The sequence below is a fragment of the Sapajus apella genome, unplaced genomic scaffold, assembly GCF_009761245.1.
Source record: "Sapajus apella isolate SASKATOON/1434 unplaced genomic scaffold, GSC_monkey_1.0 scaffold37, whole genome shotgun sequence".
Taxonomy (NCBI): domain Eukaryota; kingdom Metazoa; phylum Chordata; class Mammalia; order Primates; family Cebidae; genus Sapajus; species Sapajus apella.
Window position 1 is genome coordinate 8423868 of NW_022436977.1, and position 24084 is coordinate 8447951.

The 24084-nt window shown below is 36.0% G+C and overlaps 1 protein-coding gene across 8 annotated transcripts in view; it reads right to left on the reverse strand.

Annotated features, from left to right (window-relative positions):
* Nucleotides 1-24084, reverse strand: part of TCF12 (transcription factor 12) — a 370182-nt gene that overhangs the window by 218420 nt on the left and 127678 nt on the right. For 5 of the 8 annotated variants that reach the window (XM_032297781.1, XM_032297780.1, XM_032297779.1 and 2 more), the window contains exon 4: nt 14586-14659. In XM_032297781.1, coding sequence (XP_032153672.1) covers nt 14586-14659 — 74 coding nt within the window. Of the gene's footprint in view, nt 1-5129; nt 5192-14585; nt 14660-15327; nt 16367-24084 lie in introns of those variants that run through there. The other 3 variants (XM_032297784.1, XM_032297782.1, XM_032297783.1) reach the window with 3 other exon arrangements.

Genomic DNA, 24084 nt, shown 5'->3' on the forward strand with positions numbered 1-24084 from the left:
TTTTTTGTATTTTTAGTAGAGACGGGGTTTCACCATGTTGACCAGGATGGTCTCGATCTCTTGACCTCGTGATCCACCCGCCTCGGCCTCCCAAAGTGCTGGGATTACAGGCTTGAGCCACCGCGCCCGGCCGAAAGTTTAAAAAAAAAAAAAAAAACCTATAGATCTGCTGAGCATGGTAGATCATATCTGCAACTCCAGCACTTTGGGAGGCTGAGGCAGGCAGGTCACTTGAGGTCAGGAGTTCGAGACGAGCCTGGCCAAAGTGGTAAAACCCTGTCTGTACTAAAAATATACAAATTAGGCAGTCATAGTGGCAGGTGCCTGCAAAAATACAACTACTCAGAAGGCTGAGAGGAGATTCATTTGAACCTGAGAGGCGGAGGTTACAGTGAGCAGAGACTGTGCCACTGCACTCCAGACTGACTCCAACTCAAAATAAATAAATACATACATACATACATACAGATCAATATTACCTGGATGTAAAAATTCTTAATATTTTAGCAAATTAAATCAGACAATTAAAAAAATGCCAATACATAATAACCCCGTACTAGTTATCCCAGGAATGAAAGAATGCTTTAGTATTTTTTAAAAAATTAATCAATACAATTCCTATAGTAACACACTAAAAAGGAAAAATCATCTGACCATTTCAACAGATGCAGAAAAAAACCTTTTATAGAACTCAACATCAATTTTTCTTACTCTCAATGAATCAGATTTACAAAGGAGCTTTCTCAATCTAATAAATCACATCAATAAAACTTATAGCAATCATCATGCTTAATGGTAAAATACTGCTCATTCCTAACATCAAGAACCAAGTCCACTGTTAACCACATCTATTCAACATCATACTTGAAATTATAGCCAATTCCACAAGGAAAAAAATCCGTATTAGAAAGGAAAAGGTAAATTCTCATAATTGGCAGACAACACATTGTTCAAACAGAATCCTCCAGAATGTACAAAAAAGCTACCACAACTAGTTAGTTTAGTAAGGTTTCAGGACACATGGTCAATATACAAAAGTCAACTGTGTTATATATTAGAAATGAAGCAAAAATTACAATTAAAAATACTTATAGTCCATCAAAAATTATGAAATATTTAGTTATTAAAGTAAATAGAAGTTGTTCACTAAAAGCTATCTAAAAATACCAACTGCATTCCAGCCTGGGCACTAGAGCAAAACTTTGCCAAAAAAGAGAAGAAAAAAACCGTGTGTGTGTGTGTGTGTGTGTGTGTGTGTGTGTGTGTGTGTAGACTTAAATATGGAGATATATCATATATATGAATCAAAAGCCTCCACAATGTTAAGCTCTCCCCTCAACTGATCTACAGACTCAATGCAAACCCACATAGCTTCATAGAAATTGACATACTGGTTTTAAAATTTTCAATGTATATGCAAAGAACACAGAATAGTTCAAACAATTTTGAAACACAGTAACAAGGTGGAAGACTTATATGACCTGACACCAAGATTTATTTTAAAGGTACAGAAATCAAGACAGTTATGTTACTGGTGTCAAGATAAAATCATTAAAACAGCATATAGAGCCCAGATACTGATTCTCATATACATGGTAAAGAGAGTTTTAACAGAGATAACAAGTCAACTCAATGGGAGAAAAGAAAAATCTTTTCAACAATTGGTGGTGGCAAACTGGATAGCCTTATTAAAAAAAAATTAACAATTGACTCTGATTTCTCATCTTGAACAGAAACAAACTCACAATGGATCACAGATCTAAGTTAAGACTTAAAGGTTTACAGTTCCTAACTTACTATTTCTTGAGACTGCTACTAGCAAACTAAATTCCTTAAGTGCTATGGAGGGAATTCTATAATGGAAAAAAAAATGTGGGAAGACGTTTATTCTATTCCTTTCTTAAAGATTAATAATTTACTATAACCTATTAAAAACTGAGAAATCTAATAACAAAAAAGCCTATTTAATTTTAATTCAATAATACATAAATGTTTTGGACCACGAAGCTCTGTATTTGAACACTGCTTGTTAATATCCTATTAAGCAGAGTTTGAGAAACTATGATCTTACTCAAAATTTTTGTTTTACATATTAGAAATCTGATGCCCAGACGAATGCAGTGGTTCATGGCTATAATCTCAGCACTTTGGGAGGCCAAGGCAGGAGGATCACTTGAGCTCTGGAGTTTTGTAAGAGCCTGGGCAACAAAAGTGAGACTCTGTCTCTACAAAAAATAGCCAGACATGATGATACAGGCCTACAGCTGCGGCTACTTGGGAGACAGGTGGAGGATCACTGGAGCCCAGGTGGTCAAGGCTGCAGTAGGCCATGATCGTGTCACTATACTCCACCATGGGCAACAGAGCAAGACACTGTCTCAAAGAAGAAAAAAAAGATACCTCATGTCATATCCAGAAAAATGGCCCATTTGACCAAGTTCATTAGTCTAATGAAAGAAGTCTCAGGCTTAAATTCTCTGTCCCTTTTATTACAAAGCAGATTATCATTTTCACGTGGTATACAATAAGCCCTGGAGGTTTCGTACGCAAATATTCCTTCTATTTCTGGACTTTTTCACTCCCGGACTTTTTCACTCCCCTAGGCCATCCTTATCATAGCTTTTATCATTTTACAGTATAATAATCTCTGTTTTTCCCATAAGAATGAGGACTCCTTTTGTTTATAAAATATTAACTGATGATTTTTGTTTTGTCCAACTAATTTCAGTGACAAGAAAATAGTAGTACCTCAGTAAAAAGATACATGAAGGAAAGCAGCTGGAAAAAGAAAACATTTCCATGTTAACAACACACAGATGTACATACAGAAGCCCAGAGACTACAAAACTCAAAGCAGGGAAGAAAGATACTAAGGAGAAGTGATCTAAGGAAGTAAGGCAAAAATCAGTGGAAAATCAAGAGTAATATGTATACAGCAAAAACTCAGGAAAGTCAGCTCAATGAGATGCAACAGTATTACCAAAATGGAGACGATTATTTGGTTCAGGACAGCTGGCACGTAATTGCTTAATCACAAAACAACTTCCAGTCCTAAACACCAGAATATGCTCTGCTCCACGCACAAAGCAACAAACTGATTACGGTATAAAATGACATTTAAATAATTACTTCATTTTATAAGAAGGTTTAAGCATCAGTTCAGTATGTTGAAGGGAAATATTTCAAGCTTGTTCTCAGAATAAGTGGTTGAGTATATGACAACAAAAATACATGACACAAAAAACTAACAATTATTGGTAAGACCAATCCTTTGACCTACATACACTAATTAAGTCTCTTAAATGCACTGTGAGATACATATTCTTTTAAACAGATTTGAGGAATTGAATCCTCTTCCTTTCCTAGAATGTATTAATCTACAATCTGTTATAAGAATGTAGATTTGTATAAATTTACATTCGTAAGAATGTGGGTTGCCCCATTTCTTTTTCCTAGTAATCTCTAAATCCCAAGATCTGTAATACGGTGAACTTTCAAGTGTAGTGGTACACCTCTGTAATCCCAGCTACTCAGGAGACTAAGGTGGGAGAGGCACTTGAGTCTGGGTGGTCAAGGCTGCAGTAGGCCATTACTGTGCCACTGCATTCCAGCCTGGGCAACAGAGGAAGATCCTGTCTCAAAATGAACAGAAAAACGTCTTGTTGGGAATTTAAAAATCCTAACAGTCCATCAATCTTTTCAGGATATACTCTGGGAATTCAAAACAGCTGCCTCTCCAAGGACCATACAAGATTTGAAAAATTTCTAACATAGTTTTTTTTTTTTTTAAATCAAAATGGGCATGAAACTCCTCATGAGCATGTAAAAAGAAGAACAATGTGTAGATTTCTATATGAGCTAAATACTGTATAAAACTTCCTCTATTAATTCTTGCCTACTTCCTATGAGAAAAGTCTCTTTGCAGATGAGAAATCCGAGGCTCAGAAATTAACTCTCTTGTCCAACGTAAAATAGAATGGTGAAAACTAGCAGCAAACCTGTCTGATTCATCCTATGGCTCATTTTTTAAAATGTGTAAAATGTAAGTAACGTTTTTATAAGAAGTAAGATGACAGTATTAATATCTTAAACCTTCTAGAGACTCTGTCCTTAAAGTCTTATACAAGTAGAAACAACTGTTTTGGGGGTCTCTTTTATAATCTGGCAAACACAACATAGTAGAAAGGAACAGTAATTTAGAGTCAGCCTGGGTAAAGTCCTAAGTATTTAATATCTGGTAAGTTATCTACCTTTTCTGAGCTTCAATTCCCTCACCTCTAAAATGGAGAGGATTTTAAAAATGGCTTTCTTGGTGAGCTGGTGTGAAGATCAACACAGGTAACATGTAAAAGTCTGTAAGCTAAACTGTGACAAACGCTGGTTATGATTTCATTCTTATTAATTTAAAAACCTAAGTGGGTCCAAAAAAGTGTTCAGTCAGAATTTACCCTACTTTTTATTTCCACAAATAAGCAATCTCCAAACTTAGGGAAAAAAAATATTAAACAGGTTGTCAAGAAAGTAAGATCTCAACAACTACAAAAAGGGACATAAAAAGTCAAATATCACTATGCTTTGATTTTTACTTGTAAACTTTAAAATCTCAACAATTAGATGATTAAAAAAGAGAACTATAAAGATTAGATCAGTCCTGATCAAGATGTTATTTCATGGGCCTACTAATTACAGCAAAGTGAGAAATTGACATGAAGGTTCTTTCTAAAAACATGTACAGCAAAGCATCTCAGTAAGTGTTGTTCCCAGGAAGAAAGGCTTGTCTGAAAAAAATAGAAGCTTTAATTGGTTTAAAATGGAAACATGGGCAATGTGATCAGTATGTGCTTTCTTTCACTTATCTGCTGGCAAAAGATTTAAAGGCACTTACATCATCACAACCCAATTTTTTCTTATCCAAAAACATTTAGGTTATTATTTACAGGCAGGTGCTGTTTGAAATAGAACTAAGAGTAAAAACATTTTACTCTTACGGCTTTATTTAAACCTAATTTTAAAACACACCCCTTTTCTTACTCATACCTTTCTTCACATTCAGAACATTCAGAAGGAGCAGTTACATAACAAAACAGAGATTAATGGGAACATAGATGCAATATATAGAAAACACTTACTTTAATTCTCTGTCCCTTCTGTCTTGCTTTGCTATTTAACTGCTTCATCTCGTGTATTGTACCTGAGATCAAGAGGCATAAAATACTATTTCAAAATTTGTGTGTCCTTTCTAATTACTGTATTTGAACTCCTAGTAGCTATAAAATTTATACCTTTTTCCCCTTCAAAAATAAAAACAATAGCAAATACACAGTTTTGACAAAATACCTACACTGCAGAAGAAAAAGTAACACTAACTCTTATTACCCATCAATGACAAATGCAACAACTGAATAAAAGCTATTTTACATTTCTTTATTCATACAACTCGATTTTCCCATGTATTAATATAAGGAAAACTATTTATCAAAATCAAACAATCTGGTTTAATACAACCATAGCTAACTTGACAAAGCCTAAATAAAACACATGAAGTTTAATTCAGGAGTTATCATTTTGTGGGTGAAGTGAGTCTACATGATTTTGTATTTTTCCCAGTCAGCTAGTTGTATCAGTTTTCTGTTTCGCCCTTTGTGAAATTTCTTACATAACTTTGCAACCTGGCTCCTTATCCTAATCCAAGTCTTATTTCATTACGAATGGGTCTATATACTACCTTTCCAGATCATTCTATTTTCTGTCGCTCTTTCACCTTGGATTCATTCTTCATATCACAATAAGTTAATATTTATAAAGCTTTTTGTGTATAAAATCTATTTTTAATTGGCTCCCAAAGAATAGGTAACATTTTTTCCAACAGAAATGTTACCTGCCTTATCACATACTATTTATGCCTTATCTCATACTATTTAGCTACAAAGTAAGCTGATTTACTGTCTACTGAATTCTGTGGTGAGACCACTGTACTGTTTCCATCAATCCACATTTCGAGGCTTTCTCCCAGCCCTATTCAAACGCTATCTGTCCTGTAACAGTCTATTAAGTCTTTCTTGACCATCCAAAGTAATCGCTCCCTCCTCTGGAATCCCACGATAACCAATAAAATTATTTTGGTAATTAGTTATTTACTGCCTAATTATAGTTTCTCCACTGCTGTCTTAAAAGAATTAGAAAAGGTTTGTTTTGTTTTGTTTTGTTTTAATGGGATTTCACTCTGCCACCCAGGCGAGAGTGTAGTGGTGCAATCTCAGATCACTGCAACCTCTGCCTCCCAGGCTCGAGATTCTCCTGCCTCAGCCTCCTGAGTAACTGGGACTACAGTCAACACCATCATACCTGGGTAAAAAAAAATTTTTTTTGTAGTGGTTTTGCCATGTTTCACAGGCTGGTGCCAAACTCCTGGACTGAAGTGATCCGTCTGCCTCAGCTTTCCAAAGTACTAGAATTACAGGTGTGAACCAGTAACTTTTTTTTTTCTCACTAGTCTCAACCCCTGGGTTTAAGCAGTCCTCCCACTTCAGCCTCCTGACTAGCTGGGACCACAGATGCATGCCACCAGGCCTGGCTAATTTTTTTCCTATTTTTGTAGAGAGGTGGTCTCACTTTGTTGCCCACGCTGGTCTCCAACTCTTGGGCTCAAGCAATCCTCCCATTTTGGCCTCCCAACGTGTTGGGATTACAAGTGTGATCCGTCACACCCAGCATAAAAAGTAACTCTTTAGGCAAATATGACTGATATGTCTAAGCATATTTCCTGAACTCTAAGATATACATTTATTCATCTTTAACATTTAAGAAACTGAATGCATTTACAAATCTCAGCATCTTAAAACTGGAGGACCATGTTAAGTCCCATCTACTTAAAAGCAGGTAAACTATACTTATGCCACTGGGCTCTACTGGAAGAAGAAAACTACAGGTTGCCTCTGCCCACAGATAGACTCTTAAGGCATCTGCTGTCAAATGTAAATGAACTACCCTCCAGTTCTTTCTAAACCTCCAGCCAGTACCCTGCTGAGGTCAGAGTGATCTCTGTGTTTTTTGTATAGACAGCACATAAGAGAAACCAAGGCTCTATTAGCCTATTTGTTACTCACTATCTCCAAGCTACAGAGAGGTTCTTAGTCAAGCTCTTCCACAATAACGAACAAATAATGAATACCTGTTAGGAATGGAGAGAGCACTAAATAAAATTAAAGTTCCCTTTAGCTATATCTGGCAAGAATGGTCCAGGATTTGCGAGAGGAAATGTCATTAATCTCTTCTAGATAATATTATAGGCTGACTTTAGCTTCCATAGAATCTGAAAGCTGTATGTTTACTTTCATTGAGTTTTTATTTATTTTTGTTTCCCTTATCCCAAGTCCCCAATCTAGGGCTTTGTCTATGAACTTTTGAAGACCGGAGAAATACTTAAATCCTTATGCCCACATATTTTCATTTTCAACCTAGCTCGGTCTATAAGGCTGCTGTCCGTGTGTATTTTTCACAACTGGTCTGTGAAACGACCACTGCTGGTGCTTTTTAAATAAACTGACTCCTCATAGCCCTTTATTGCTAAAGGTATCAGAAGTCATAGCACGTACTAAAACAAAAAGCCTCAGAACATACCTATTATTATCCGTTAATTTAAAAAAACTCTGAAATCATCTTGTGCTGAGTCATATGCAGCAGCTAAATCAAGTATTTTAAAGCTAAATCATCACCACACAACTGGTTTTCCCCTTTGCACTAACAAGTATAACCCCAAAACGTTAGTGAGGTAATTATTAGTACCCACCCCTTTTTAATCCAAAAGAAAAAAAGAAGGTAGATTAAGGTAAAAAGAAGTAACTTGGCAGGGTGGGGTGGCTCACACCTGTAATCCCAGCACTTTGGGAGGCTGAGGTGGTTGGATGACCTGAGGTTGGGAGTTCGAGACCATCATGACCAACATGGAGAAACGCTGTCTCTACTAAAAATAGAAAAAATTAGCAGGCATGGTGGAGCATCCTGCAGTCCCAGCTACTCGGGAGGCTGAGGCAGGAGAATCGCTTGAACCTAGGAGGCAGAGGCCGTGGTGAGCAGAGATGGCACCACTGCCCGCCAGCCTGGGCAACAAGAGCAAAACTCTGTCAAATAAGGAAGGGAGAGAAGGAGGGAGGGAGAGAAGGAGGGAGGGAGGGAGGGATGGATCTTGCCCAGAGCCACAAAGTGAGAAGCTAGAAGTGGCAGAACTAGAACCCAAGACAGCTTTAATGTTCATACTCTTAAATGCTATGCTATTCTATCTTACAATATACTATACTTGTTAGGTAAACTGTCGTATCATGTCATGTCCCTCTTTTATCAGCTGCAGATCCTCTTCTCTTTTCACCTTTCTCCTCTCTCTTCTCCCATTCCTTCAGTATAGGGCAGAAAATGTAAAGTTCTTCTTTGAGTTGTGTAGTACTAAAGTAAAGGGTTTAAAAAGCACTAACATAAGATTCAGAATATCTTAGCTCTGTCATACCAGAGGCTGTCATTTGCTAGTCATAGAGCCTACTCAAATCTCTACATACAGCACAAATCTACACCCGGCCAAATCTCCAACGCTGCACTTCAGTTTCCTCATGTATGAAATAAAGAGAAAGAACATAAATAGCCAATGCATCTTTCAGTTTTGAAAATTTTATGATACTATAAAACAGAGGAAAGAAATAGCAAAAAGATAAGTGACTGTTTCATTCTGCAAGCCATAGTACAGAGAGAAGAGAAAACCATGGTGGAAATTTAACAATTTATTTTTTTAAAAAGCCCCCAAACTCTACTCAATATAATGTTGCTTCTTTTTACAAAACAACTACTATAATAGATTATATATAGGCTGAAAAATGCTCATAATTAAAATGCCAATTCTTGATCACCCACGGTGCCTATGAATGTAATTTCTATCAGCGGTTTCCTACTAATAAACTCGTCTGTATTTTAAATTAATGAATGACCAACTCTGTATCTTAGAAAAGAGTATCTATATACTCTTCTCTCTCCTGAGAGCCCTGCAACAGTTATTAAACCTCAATGGTACTTAAATATTTTACTCTAGAGATTGGCTTAGGTTGGCTAACACTGTTAAAAAGGCAGAGAAATCAAGATGACATGGCCTCTTGCAATTTCCACAAACTCAAATAACTACACAACCTTCTAGAAACAGAATTTGTACATCAAGAAATATAACCATGAAAATGTACTTGAAATTATTATAAATAATGGCAATAGCAGCTTTCATTTATATAAACGAAATACTCTATACCTATTACATTTCATCTTCACCAAACCCCTATAAAATGTATGTAAAATTATAATTTTAGTGATCAGAAAACTAAGATACATAGAAGTAAAGTAACTTTTCCACAGTACAAGTTTCCAAGTCACTTTAATAGCATTAATACCACCACCACCTACTTCAAGCTTCATCTTAAATCAACTTTGATTCTTTCCTTCCTCAACCTCCCTGCCCAATTAATCTAGTAAATCTAATGACTGTTCCCCAATTTCATTATATCTGGCAAACACGTATAGAGAACCCATTATGTATAAGGTGTTGTACTAGAGAGACTGAAAACTTTTATATCCAAGTTTGGCAGGAAGAGACTATTGCTTTCCCCATCTCAAGAAAGAAATGAACAGTTAAAGTAGAAGACAAATTGATTTTATTTATGTCCTTCATATATTTAAAAGAAATAAAAGTAGATTAAGCATGACTGAGTCGGTAAATAATTCTTATTTATTACATTTAGAATACAGTATATTTACAAATCTATCCGTGCATTTAAATTTGTGTAACGGTTAAATATAGATCTAGTAGATGAATTTTGAGATACATAGGTTTAAAGCCAACACTAATATAGCACTCACCACATATCAGACATTGATCTATGCAATTTTCACATATTGCCTCATTTAATCCTCAACAACCTCATGAAAGTTATCATTATCCCCATTTCACAAATGAGTAAACTGAAGTACACTAAATTTTAATAATTTGTCCAGAATCACACAGGTATTAAGTGGCAGAGGTATGATTCATACTCAAGCAGTATGATTTCACAGTCTGTGCTCTTAAGCACAGCCTTCTAAAGAGAAAAAAAAAATCTGCAACTAGAATAAGTCATTAACACTTTAGTGAACAAGAACAACCACGATATTCTCTGCCCTTTATGCCTGGTAGAACCAACATTTCCATGTAATAAAGAATAAAAAACAAGGGAGGGAGGGAACAAACTCATTAATTAGATCTCTTGCCCCCATCTAAACTACCTGAGATTTTAATTGCTCCTTTCAGTCTCTGGTGCGTCACCTTGATCACCACATTCACAAATTTCTGAAACTGGAAGAGCTATCTGCAACATGATTCTATCTATATGTTCATGTGTGTGTGTGTTCTCTTTGCACAGGTGGGCAGCAGATGAAGAGTGCAGAAACCAGGACTCTAACAAAAGTAGCGACGTCTGCAGCTTACAACACACAAATGTTTGTTCCCTCTGCGTGTCTCAAAGATGCTGAGACGCACATAGCAAATGCGAAATCCACATTTTCTAAGAAAGCTGACCATGCCTACCATTTCTTCTATAACCACTCTTAGGTACAATGTCTATTTTTATGTCTACCTAGCAAAACCTCTTCACTGAATGGTCTGCTGTAGGGGTTTCTGATAACTAGAGACTTAACCACCTCTACACTGTGAGGCTACTTTTCTGATGGATTTGGTAAAAGCAGGGGCAGACACACAGACTGGGGCTGTGCTAGAGTGACTTTCCCTAATTCTGAAAGAATGGGTATAAGCCTAACAAAGATGAAAAGTTTGTGACCACTTAACTTCATGACTCAGGTGGAGCTCATGTATGCATCAAGGCTACAGTAAAATGGTATCTTACAATTTAAGTCAGGACCCTATAAGGCAAATAGTATACATAGGAAAAATTTTCCTTGAAAAACTATTAAATAAAAAGTAAGTTCAATCAACATGATTTTGTGTAACTACTTTCATACAGTAACATATAGTTATATAATATTAATAGGGTTGATCTTCCAAATATGGTTTCATATTATTAAGAACTTACTATCTCTCCCTTACAGTTTTGCTCGAGAATAGGAGGGGGATATGGAATGGCAGTTCAGATAGTTCAATGCATGTAAGTTTAAAGCATGTATTTTGTATCTCCAATAAATAAATCATTCTGCAGTTTCTAATACCCCCTCTTTTTTTTAACCTACTAAGCATTTTCAAATTTTATAAAAAGTAAAATAAAAAAATATCGATTTAATGATGTTACTGAAAATCAAATTATTTTTAAATAATGCAATTTGCTGGTGGAAATGTAATATTTATACAATATAATAAAGTCTAAATAAATTTCATTTACATGATTTGTACAGAAGCATCTGTAATTTCTTCAAAGTTTAAGCTGACACATTTTTAACTAAAGTCAAAACTAGTCTTTAGCCAGCATCCATATTTATTTGTGAATTTAAGAACCTCAATGTGCTTAAATAGGAATTTAAGAAATTCAGTAATACTGAAATAGGAGAATGAAGTACTTTAGTTGATATTCTTATTAACACAGTTATACCCATTTATGCTTATGATTATGAAAAAAATGATCAAGATGGTGAATGGTGTTAAAAGATGAAATCCCCAAAGCTGATAATTTTCCTATAAAGTAGTACTGAGGGAGGCTTCAAAGAAAACCATAAAGTTCTCCTTGGCAAGAAAAATTAAGGGGAATAATAACTAAATTGGATCCAAATTTTTGTTTGAAGACAACACCAAAAACCTTTTAACTATCTCACCAAACCTTTTAGAGTTAGACAATAACTAGGATAGAAGAAGAAAAATTAGTGGAAGAGTGGATTTCAATGGGAACAAAAATAAAGAAGGCTAGTATTAAATCCTCTCTATCTGATCTCTCAATTGACAGGTAGAAATACATACATGGTTCTACAGTTCTATGAAAATTAGTTTATTATATAATCAATTTAACTGCTTACTGTACATAATATATGCTAAAAATAAATAAAGAGTAAAATACAGCATTTCATATTTGACCTATAAATAGCAAAAAGACAAGCAAGATTTGCTTTGGATTCCATCTCTGAAGGTAAACGTAATTTCAAGATCATACATTACATAAGTATTTGGATACATTAATATGTTTTTTCTTCTAAAATCCTATGCAGCACTCAAAGGCCAGTGGGGCGGGGGCTTGAAAAGAGATAAATATAAGGCACTCAGGCACCATTTAATGCATTCTAAGAAATAACAGGTTATTACAAAGTAACTCAAGCCTCTGGAAAAAATAATCTAATATTAATTAATAAATAGTATTGTAAGTTTCCCAGTACATAAAACTCCTACCTTCAAAATCTAAACTGGATCCTACCTCACATATTCATAATATAATTCAAAGAATCAGAAGCTTTTAAGAGTGGAGGGAAATTTGGTCATGAACCAGTTTAATTAAGTAGCCTCCCAGTTTAAGTAGCCTGGAGACAAAAATAATGTGTCCAAGATTAAATGGCTGGTTCACAACAGAGTCGATAGTAAAACCCAAGTACTGACGTACTCAGCACCGGACTCTTTATACTACAATGTAGCTTTCTCAATCTCTGATTCCCAAAGAGAAAACACAAAAACCCAACTTTACCAGCCTTTTTATATATCTTTTTGGATTCCATATGACTATCCCAGTTCTTTCCAAAGGATTTAAAATAAATTAAACATAGGCTATAGCCAAATACAACAGTAAAACCCCGTATTTCGAAAGGTATTTTGGCCAGGCACGGTGGCTTACGCCTATAATCCCAGCACTTTGGGAGGCTGAAGCGGGTGGATCACTTGAGGTCAGGAGTTCAAGACCAGCCTGGCCAACAGGGTGAAACCCTGTCTCTACTAAAAAGAAAATACAAAAATTAGCCGGGCATATGGCACATGCCTGTAACCCCAGTTACTAGGGAGGCTGAGGCAGAAGAATTGTTTGAACCCAGGAGGCAGAGGTTGCAGTGAGCCAAAATCACGCCATTACACTCCAGCACAAGCAAAGAAGCTACAGTCAGTCTCAACAACATAACAAAAAGGTATTGTAACTCAGCATTTTTCTTTTGAGATGATACAGTTTCACTGTCACCAGGCTAGAATGCAGTGGAGCGATCTCAGCTCACTTCAACCTCTGCCACCCCAGTTCAAGCAATTCTCCTGCCTCAGTCTCCCGAGTAGCTAGGACTACAGGCATGCACCATCATGCCCAGCTAATTTCTCTACTTTTAATACAGACGAGATTTCACCACGTTGGACAGGATGGTCTCCAACGCTTAACCTCATGATCTACCCGCCTAGGCCTCCCAAAGTGCTGGGATTACAGGCATGAAAGCATATGCCACCATGCCTTGCCAGCATTTTTCAATGCAAACTTGTATAATTCATACTGAGACTATGTGTTTCCATCTCAAATTCAGTTTTCTTCACATTAAGGCAATTTACTTCTAAGGTTAACTACCTCTAAATTTTATGCTTGTCTTTCAGAGAAATGAGAAATTTATTCATTCAAAGTATGGCCTTTTGGAAAAGTCTCTCTCTCCTTTTTTTTTCTTTTTGAGAGGAAGCCTTAATCTGTGGCCTGGGCTTGAGTCCACAGGCATGATTTCTGCTCACTGCAACCTCCACCACTCGGGTTCAATCAATTTTCTTGCCTCAGCCTCCCGAGTAGCTGGGACTACAGGCGCCTACCCACCTTGGCTAATTTTTCTATTTTTAGTAGAGACTGGGTTTCACCATGTTGGCTAGGCTGTTCTCAAACTTCTGACTTCAAGCGATCCAGTCACCTTGACCTCCCCAAATGCTGGGATACAGGCATGAGCCACTGCACCAGGCCTGGAAAAGTCTCTCTTAACCTCATCAGTTTACCGGGAGTCTGGGACCAGTATTTAATTTTATTCCAATTCTTTGATCTAATTTTCCATCTCCTGATCTAATTTTATAAAGTTTTGTTAATTTTTTTTTTTTTTTTTTTTTTTTTTTGCTGGAAAAGGCTTTAACCTTGGGATCTCAGTGTGTACAAAGTTAGTTTGTCCTATTTTCTCTTAATTGTCAACCAAGGAGTGTCACCAGTTATGTCTGTTTTGATATGCTTCGAAGAGGCAGGGCTGTTATTCCTGATGCAAAGGGCTGAAGACTGTTGGAACAAGGACAGGGGAAAAAGGCTAGATGTTGGTACGCTGAAAGCCACTGTCATCTCACAAAGCAAATAAACAACACATAAAGAGAAATGTCTAAATGCATTTGGAGAGCACTTAGGCATTCCAAGCTCTTTAGTAAAGAGTACTGTAGACAGTCCAGGTGCACAAATAACACCAAGAAAATTTAACTGTAGGAAATAAAATAAATCTCCAAAGTTTGAGAGTTTATAAAAAGAGTTAAGTCTATCATAAAATTAATATTCTACTATACTTCCATGAAAACAAATTAATCTTCATTTCTCATAAGAAACAGAGCACATATGAAAGAAATTACTTAGTCTGCCAAATTACAGTTTTAATCAAGGGTTGAGCAGCAAACTTACTCTAGATGAATCATAGGAAGGACTTGGTTGACCACTTGTTCCCCAAGATGTTGTACCTCCTCGTTCATCCATACCTAAAAAAAAGAAGAGAATCAAAGATATATCTAAAAATATGCTTTTGTGGATTCTTTTCGGTACAGGACAGCAAAGTACAATTCAGCAAGTGGTATTTGTATTTTTGAGGAACAGCTAAGTATCAATCCTTGCCTCAGAAACCTGTAAAATATATTACTTCAAAGTATCTTCATCACTGCTCCATCAGTCTTCATGCAATATCCTATATAAATTGTAGAATTTCAGAAGGAAAATATTTCTTTGCAGACTTTAGAATGGGGCATAGTCTCTCCATCCTGCCCCACGCCCTGCACTGCTACTTCTAGGAGCAGAGAAACCCCGAAACTTTCTCTGGTTTAGTACTGCCTATATGAAAACATGAATAATTCAGTTTTCATAGTTAAGCCTTAGAAAATGAAGCAAGACAAACAACCATTCAATTTAATAAAATTGGTTTCTTTCTGATCAGTGATCATATATTCATAACTGAAGATATAAAACTAAATATACCTGTCAACCATATCAAATCAACATTAGTCATATAAAATCAAAATGACATGACAACTTGCCCTAGTAATTTTGTGGGCAGCACTTCTCTTCTAAAATTACACACAATTTGATTTCAAATAAGCAGTTCTACTCTCATGAGGGTGACAAAGAAAATTCACAGTGAGAAATAATTAGTTACCATAACCAAAAAAACAAAAACAATTCATTGTGCATCCTTAATACATCTTCTGATCCTTAGGTTCCATCATTTTCACCTCCCAATCAGTCTTCAGAAAAAGCTGGAAGACTTGGAGATCTCTCAGTCAAACCATTTCTACCTCTTCTGTTTTTAAGATGCCAGTCTTTTTCATCCTTGACTGCTAGGAGGGTACACTTCTCTAACCCCTTTTGAGTTTCATTCTATAATGAAATCCATCAACACAGAAATAGGTGACTTCTTTCATTCTTTCATGAGAACAGCCTAGATATCACAATGATAACATTCTGCTAAGTTCAGAAATTACCTTTCTTTCAAAATATTCTTCGAAGTCCCACTGTAATTTCTCTGTAATTTAGGTGAGAATGTGACATGTAATAAATTAATTGCCACAAATTCTCCACTAATTTGCAAAGATTACCAAGGCTCTTTTATAGTGACAGAATGGCCAAATTGAAAGGATGGGTAACAAAAAGCAGGGAAAGGGGAGGGGTCAGTTTCCAAAGTAGAATGTACTAATTACTAACTTAGTTATTAGGACCTTATTCTTTCTATGAATCTGTACTTCCTGTATCAAGTGATTAATGAATATTTTAATCACTTTTAAAAAAGAGTTAATAGGAAAGATATTTCAAGTGAACCAGAAGCTTTGAAAACACAGGGATTATGTGAACAGTGTTTTGTTCATTCTTGTGGAGCCTGTATTAAAGTTCCAAATTTAAGAGATATAGATGAGTCTGGGGAATGTCATGTAAAAAGCACTGTGACCATCTCTCCAGTAACATTAGATACCAGTGAGCTATTTTCCAAGCATCTTCTTTGCAACCAACACTGTAGAAGAGCAGCTAGTATTCCTCTCAGACTCAATCCAAGAAAAAGGCGATTATAAATCTACAAAATCCACTAAAACATGGAACTGCTAATAACTGTATGAAAAGCTGTATTTTTTACTTTTATTGAACATATAATGGAGTTATTTTGATGAATATTGTCCTAACAAAAATAATCAAACCATAACTTAGTCTTTTTATGACTTTGTATCTTCTTATATCAAATGATTAATAAATATAAGGTTTATGTGTATTTTAATTTTTATTTCATTTGGAGGCAGGGTTCTTGTTCTGTCACCCAGGCTGCAGTACAATGGGACGATCACAGCTCAATGACACCACAAACTCTTGGGCTCAGGTGATCCTCCTGCCTCAGCTTCCTCAGTAGCTGGGACTAAAGGAACATGCCACAATGCTCAGCTAATTATTATTATTATTACTATTATTTAATTTTGTAGAGACCGAGTCTTCCACTATGTTGCCTAGGCTGGTCTGGAACCCCTGGCCTCCGGCAATCCTACCACCTTGGCCTCCTAAAATGCTGGGATCACAGGTGTGAACCACTATACCCAGCTTTGTGCAAATTTTAAATATATTTGTAAAAACATATACAGAGAGGAAAGATGGTGTCCGTTACAGAGAACATCTGAAGCAAAATTTAAGAGAGACACAAAATTATGTGAAACTACATATTCAATTTTCATCAAGTGACTCTACTTCCTTCTATAAAGAAAGGCATAGAATAATTAAATAAAATGGTAATTAATTACATGATGGAGTCACTAGCTAAAGAGTGGTATATATACCACTGACATTGGACATGATAAGGGGATCAAAGAATGCTACAGAATAACAAGAATCTGGCTAGGTTTTAAACTCAAAGCTCTGTAGTTTTATTGTTAACATATCCAGACTCTGAGTAAAAGGTCGTGGCTGGCACTGACAAAGGCAAGAGTCATCTTTTAGCATCAATGACTCCTTTCTGCTAAAGACAATGGTTGTACAAACGCAGAAATATGACAGGAATAATAAACTTTCCAAAGCTTCAGCCATAAGACCAAGGTAAGCAGAAAAAGGAAATTACACACAGAAGATAAACTTAATGCAAATATTATACAAATTGACCAAAATCTGAAAAAAATACTTATTGAGAAGAAAATACACCACGGTTGCAATACAGTGATGAGAGGTAACATTTTTCTGTTAAGATATACCTGAATTATCATTCTCATATTATTTTTATCATTCCCATTTCTAGTATATGCATGCCAATTCAACAGTTTCAGAGAAGCTAGTTCCTTGATTCATAAGCTAAAATGATAGATATAAGAGAAAGTTCAGCAATAATTAATGATGGAAACACTTTGAATCTTATTTGACTTTCTAATAAATTAATATTTTTCTATTTCTATTCAACAGGATTAAAAGCGGTAATCAATAACAGAAAGACTTACATTATCCTTTTCCTTGTTAATCTTTTATACAGAGAATCTCTCAGCATCTGCTTTTCTGAATGGAACCAATTAAATAAAATGTAATATATTCTAATTCCATGTGCTCCATTTTTAAAAGCATGTTATTTTGACTTAGTATTTTCCAGTAAGGAACATTAAATTCTAGACCTCATATCTAAAAACAACAGTTTGTGAATTTAACAAAAGCAATCTGCCTCCTTCTTTTGTAAAAACATTTAACAAGAAAAGTAACTAAGAGCAATCATAAATTGCTACATAAACAGGAAGTTTCCTAAAAGCCTGGGACCCTAAAGCAAGAATAAAAGGTAAAATTAACATTTCCACAGTTTCAAAGAATAAGACTCTTAGAGGACCAGGTAAACTTAGCGAAGTCCAACATATGGCATTACTCCCTTTTCTAGGAAGAACACAGATTTAGACTACCCTCTTATGCTCTACTTCCAATTTAGGATTTGACTAACAGTATTTTCTTTCTAGTGTCAATCAAAAACCTGTCTCATAGCCTCTCTGGTACCTCTTCCCTTTCATCAAGCTATCAGAGTCCTATAGGCATCTCTAGGTTTTGATCCACTAGCAAAAACTAGAAATAGACTTTTTTTTTGGTGGGAGGAGATGCTTTTCTATGCCCTAGGTACCTGTTGTGTTTCCCTCCACTCACTCCCCATACGGGCCCTGTAAGCAAAGATGGTTAACACTGCAGAGGTCTGAGTGTTTGGTGAGACTTACACAAGACCTGCCTGAAAGTAAAAGGGAAGATTCAAAAGCAAAGCTATTAACATGAACACCAGTTCCTTCTCTTCCCACTTGCCACTACCAGATCTATGACTAAAGACTCTGCCACCTTCAACTAAGAGGAGGGTAAATTGAGAGATAGGAAAGGAAATGGGAAAATATTTCAGGTAGTAGTGGTGAGTCTGATGACCCAAGAAAGAATGAAAGTTAGAAACAGGGACACAGCATAGAAGAATGAGAGAAATGGTTAAGATATTCCTGCAGCAAAAGCAGTAAGAAAAGCAATTCAATCTGGCCATACTGCCAGGGTATCATAAATGACAACCTATCCCTGTGGGAAAGAGACACACATATAGTTGGGAGCAAGGGCACAGGGAAATTACATACACATTTCTCTCTTTTTCTCCCCTCAACCTCTGGTGCACATGTGCACTCTCCCTTTAGCAGCACTGAAATCAGATTTTTATTCTAGAAAGTAAAATGTACTCCAAAAATATCAAATCTCAGTACTGTCATAAATAAGGAAAACATAATACACTTTGCAGGATTGCCACCTGCTGTAGGGGGATCCAATACATGATTTCATCAAAGAATTCTGATTACAGATAGCTACATCAGATAACCAAAGCTATACATGTGTCTATCTTCAATAGTTTCTTTATTCAATTCTATTTGTAGAGGAAGGATATTCCTTTAAATAAGAATCAAAGGTTGCAATCAATTGTAAAGTAATATACGTCTAAAATCCGAACATCAAGATTTTTTATTTTATTTCTCGCATTTTAGATGTCCATGAAATCTACAAATGTATTTCCTAGAAATTAACTGTGAAATAGGATCAATTAGAATATAATAACAAGTGCTTTGTTATCATGATACACATTCATAGAAAAGCGAAAAGGGGGGAAAATATGAAAACTGCAAGGAAATTGAACAAAAGTCAAAATATGCTACCTCATCTAAAGTATGTAACATTATTGAGTTTTTTTTTAACTTACAAAAAAATTTAGGTTCTCTGCAGTGAATTGTCAAATAAAACAGTCTAAAAACCAAAAAACACATATGTAAGAAAGTAAGTCCAGTAGAAATATTAGAAGAAATCACCCTTTCAGGTCATCTTTAATAATTCAATCAGAATTTTTGTTTGGCATTGTTGAGACCAAAAATTTACAAGTACAGATGTTCCATTAAAGTCTTTAGTGCCAAAGTACAGTACAATAAGGTAATGAACACATGGCTAATTTCATTCAAGAAAATGACTAATTTTGAAAATGACTTTCAAACATAGGTTTTGGTATATTATTGTTACTAGCCATATCACCCTCATGTAAATGCACTGTATAGATACAAAAGGAAAATCCAGTGACTGATTTGATGAAAGAAGAGAAAAATGCCAAAGGGAAAAGCCAAAACAGTCTCTTTAAGAAAAACAGAAACTGCCTGATGGCCAGGAATTTAAACTAATACATTCCTAGAGGGCAAGTTGGGAATTGTCGAATGTGAACTATATAGTGATCTGGTGGTATCTGGAGGATTTGTTCTATCTGAACAGACATTCCAACCTTGACAAAAGCTCTTAGGCTACCTTTAAAACTACTCCCCTAAAAGCTGTCAAATTTCTGGAAAGAAGGAAGGGCCCTCCCAATGTACCTGAGAAGCAAGTATTCTCCCATTCTAAATACTAAAGCCCTATCTGTACCTGAAGACCAATGCCAGTATTTTCTTTCATAGGAGCACTACAAACATAGTTTTTTTAAAAAAAAAAAAAAGGCAGCTTGATGTTATTTCTAACACAATCAAATCATCTCTAATGTGCATTACTATAATAGCCTCCTAAATGTTATCCCTCTTCTTCAACCTTTTAAAAACAAACCAAATCATGTCCATCCTGTGCTCAAAATCTACTAATGGCTTCCTAACTCATTCAGAATTATTAATAAACCCAATGGTCTGCAATATTCTAGAGGTTCTGCCTTCCACCTCTCTGAATTAATTTCTTATTATTCTTACAATAGTTACTGTAAATCCTAGGGCAGAGGAAAGAAAATACCTAGCTAGCTTACTATCAACTACACAAAGGCTCTGGGGAGCAAACAAAATCAGGCTGATTCTGAATGAAAACATAAACTTGGAAGTAGAGAACAAAATTGGTGAGTTTCTCTTTTTATCAGCTCTCAGGGCCCAGCACAGGTAAGTTTCCCATTCTGAAAGCTTTGTCCTGCAAGCAAGCAGCCTTAACCTATAGTAACTAAAATTCCAATACAAACTCCATTGTCTTTTTGGCCTGAAGGAAAAGAGGACAGAGACAGCAAAACCACAGTCACCAGAAAGTTGAGGGTAGAATCCTAAAAGGGAGAAAGAGAGGTCCCAAATTTTTTGTTTATTTCTGCTCACATCTTTGGCTGAGTCCTAGAACACCATTCATAGGCCAGGCACAAGGCAGTTTGCAGCAGAGAATAAAATAATCGAATTGAGATTTGAGCAGCTACCAAACTCAGGCAAGAGATAATTTTCACCATGAGTCTAACTAAAAGCAAATGGCTCACTAAAACAAATAAATCAAACTCTTTAGAAAAACATGAAATAAGCCAAAATTTCCACAAATAACATTCATAATGTCCAAAATTCTTTGACAGTAATATGTAACCCAATTTCAAGGGAAAAGATAAACAGAGGCCAACCTCAAGATGACCCAAAATACAATTTTCAGACAAGGACATTAAAGCAGATACTGTAACTATGCTCAATGAAGTAAAAGATATATCCTTTTAATTTAAAAAAAAAAAAAGTGAAAATCTCACGAAGAAAAAGAAAACATTAAAAAAAAAAAACCCTAAAATTAAGCCAGGTATGGTGGCTCATTCCCATAATCCCAGCACTTAGGGAGGCCAAGGCAGCTGGACTGCTTGAGCCCAGGAGTTTGAGACCAGCCTGAACAACATGGGAAAACTCCATCTCCACAAAAAAATAAAAATTAGCCAGGCATGGTAGTGTACTCCTGCAGTCCCAGCTATGTGGGAGGCTGACACTGGAGGGCTGATTGGAGCCCAGGAGGCCGAGGGTGCAGTGAGCTGAGATTGCACCACTGCACTCCAGCCTTGGTGGCAGAACGTCATCCTGTCTCATAAATAAATAAATCAATTAAAAATAGCTAAAATGGGCCAGGCACAGTGGCTCACTTCTGTAATCTCAGCACTTTGAGAGGCCAAGGTGGGTGAATCATCTGAGGTCAGGAGTTCAACATCGGCCTGACCAACATGTTGACATGGCATCTCTACTAAAAATACAATAATTAGGCATGGTGGTGGGCACCTGTAAGTCCAGCTACTCAGGAGGCTGAGGCAGGAGAATTGCTTGAACCCAAGAGGCAGAGGTCATAGTGAGCTAAGATCACACCATTGCACTCCAGCCTCGGCAGTAAGAGCAAGACTCTGTCTACACACACACTCACTTGAAATTTAAAAAGAAATTTCCTGAATGGTCTTAAAAGAAAATGGAGGTAACAGGAGTAATAGTAAGTGAACCCGATAACAGATCATTAGAAATTATCTAATTGATAAAAAAGAGAAATAGAATTAAAAGAAAATGAACAGGTCCTCAGGGACCTGAGAGTAGATGTTTAAGACTAATATAGGTAATAATGAGAGAACTGAGAGAATAGGGTGGAAAAAGTGTTAGAAGAAATAACGCCAAAAAATTCACAAATGCAGTGAGAGACACAAATTTACTGATTAAAATTGTACTCAGTGAACCCCACAGAGTATAAAGAAGAAAAAAACCATACATAGGCATAACAGAGTCAAGCTGCTGACAACCCAAAAATAAAGAGAAAACCTTGAAAATGACCAGAAAGTGACATATTACATTGAAAGTAATAACATTTCAAGTAACTAAGGACTTGTTTTCAGAAACCATGAATGCCAGCAAATGTGAAAAAAAAATCTTTAAAGTGCTTGGGTTTGGGGGATGTGGGAGAATAATTATCAACCAGAATTCTATGCTCAGCAAAAATATCCTTCAAGAATGGAGCTGAAATAAAGACCTTCTCAAATAAAAGAAAATTAAGAACTCATTGCCAGCATAACTTTGGAATAAGGAATATTAAAATAAGTTCTTCAGGCTAAAGGATTATGTCGTTTTTGTTTTTGTTTTTTTTAAAGACGGATGTTTGCTCTTGTTGCCCAGAATGGCGTGCAGTGGCACAATCTGGGCTCACTGCAACCTCCACCTCCCGGGTTCAAGCGATTCTCCTGCCCCAGACTCCCGAGTAGCTGGGATTACAGGCGCACACCAAGACACCGCGCTAATTTTTGTGTTTTTAGTAGAGACGAGGTTTCAGTATGTTGGCCAGGCTGGTCTCGAACTCCTGACTTCAAGTGATCCGCCTGTCTCAGCCTCCCAAAGTGCTGGGATTGCACCTGGCCCAGCATGAAGGATAATGTTATCGGAGGAAAAACCTGCATCCTAAGGAACAGTATCATATATAGTAAGTAAAAAGACTAATTTTTTCTTTAATGTCTTTAAAACACATACAGCAACTTAAAGAAAAAATAATTTTCTCTCATAAGAGTTAGAATGCATTTAGATGTAACACACGATAACAAAAGCATAAAGGAATGCAGTAAATAGACCTAAAAGGTCAAAAGATTTCTGCCTTTTATGTGAAGTGGCACAATATTAACTCTAAACAGCCTCTGAGAAGTTAATGATGTATGTTAACATCCCTAGAGAAGCTACCAAAAAAAAAAACAAAAAAGCAGAGGCACTGCAAAAAAAAAAGCCAGCTAATAAAAGAGTCCTAAGAAAATCTCACCCCAAAAGAAAGAATGGAGGTACACTAAAACAAAATACAATTGGAATAAACAGAAAACAAACAAATTAGCAGACATAAATCCAACCATACAATAAAACATCCCCCTTCTGTCTGGGAAAGAATACAAGAGAAGCAATCAAATAGATACTCCTGTTTTCAGTGAGAACACAACTCACTGCTCTGTGAGCTCATAAAGTTCATGTTGCTGCTCTTTTTTAACAAGACAATTATATTTGGGTTTTGTGGTTAGAAAAGGAAGATGAAAACATTACAAAATGCACTTACACATTAAACAAAAAATATACAAAACTATACCAATGTGAAAGTGCAAACAAAGGTTTTTTGTTTATTTGTTTTTATGGTACCCATTAGGATCATAAGTCAGTACCAATAAAGCAGTTTCTGCATAACTATCAAGTACATTTTAGTGGATTTTTGCTGATTACCTAACACAATTTGCTATTGAAAAACAGCTGTGTGAGCAATTACTATTATTAACTTAATTCCACAAACAATTCTATTCATTTCCTGTAATGAGGCCCATGTACTCCCTGGTTCAAGTCTTAGATCATTAATTCCTATAATGACAAGATACTCTGCCTCTCTCAGAGGAACTCTAAAAATTTCCCTTTCATATTTTCCCTATATTTAAAAATCTCCCTCATAGTACCAAACTACCACTCAATTCTTTCCATACTCACAAAAGAAAAATTTATATTCATCACCTTCACTACTTTCCATTTACTCACTCATTAATTAATCTCTTGCTATCTAGCATTTTCTGGATCATATCAGCAAAACCAAATGCCAGGCACACAGCAGGTTCTCAGCAAACATTTGTTTACAGGATAAAAGTGAATTCTTTCAGGTCATCAAAGGCATCTAGTCA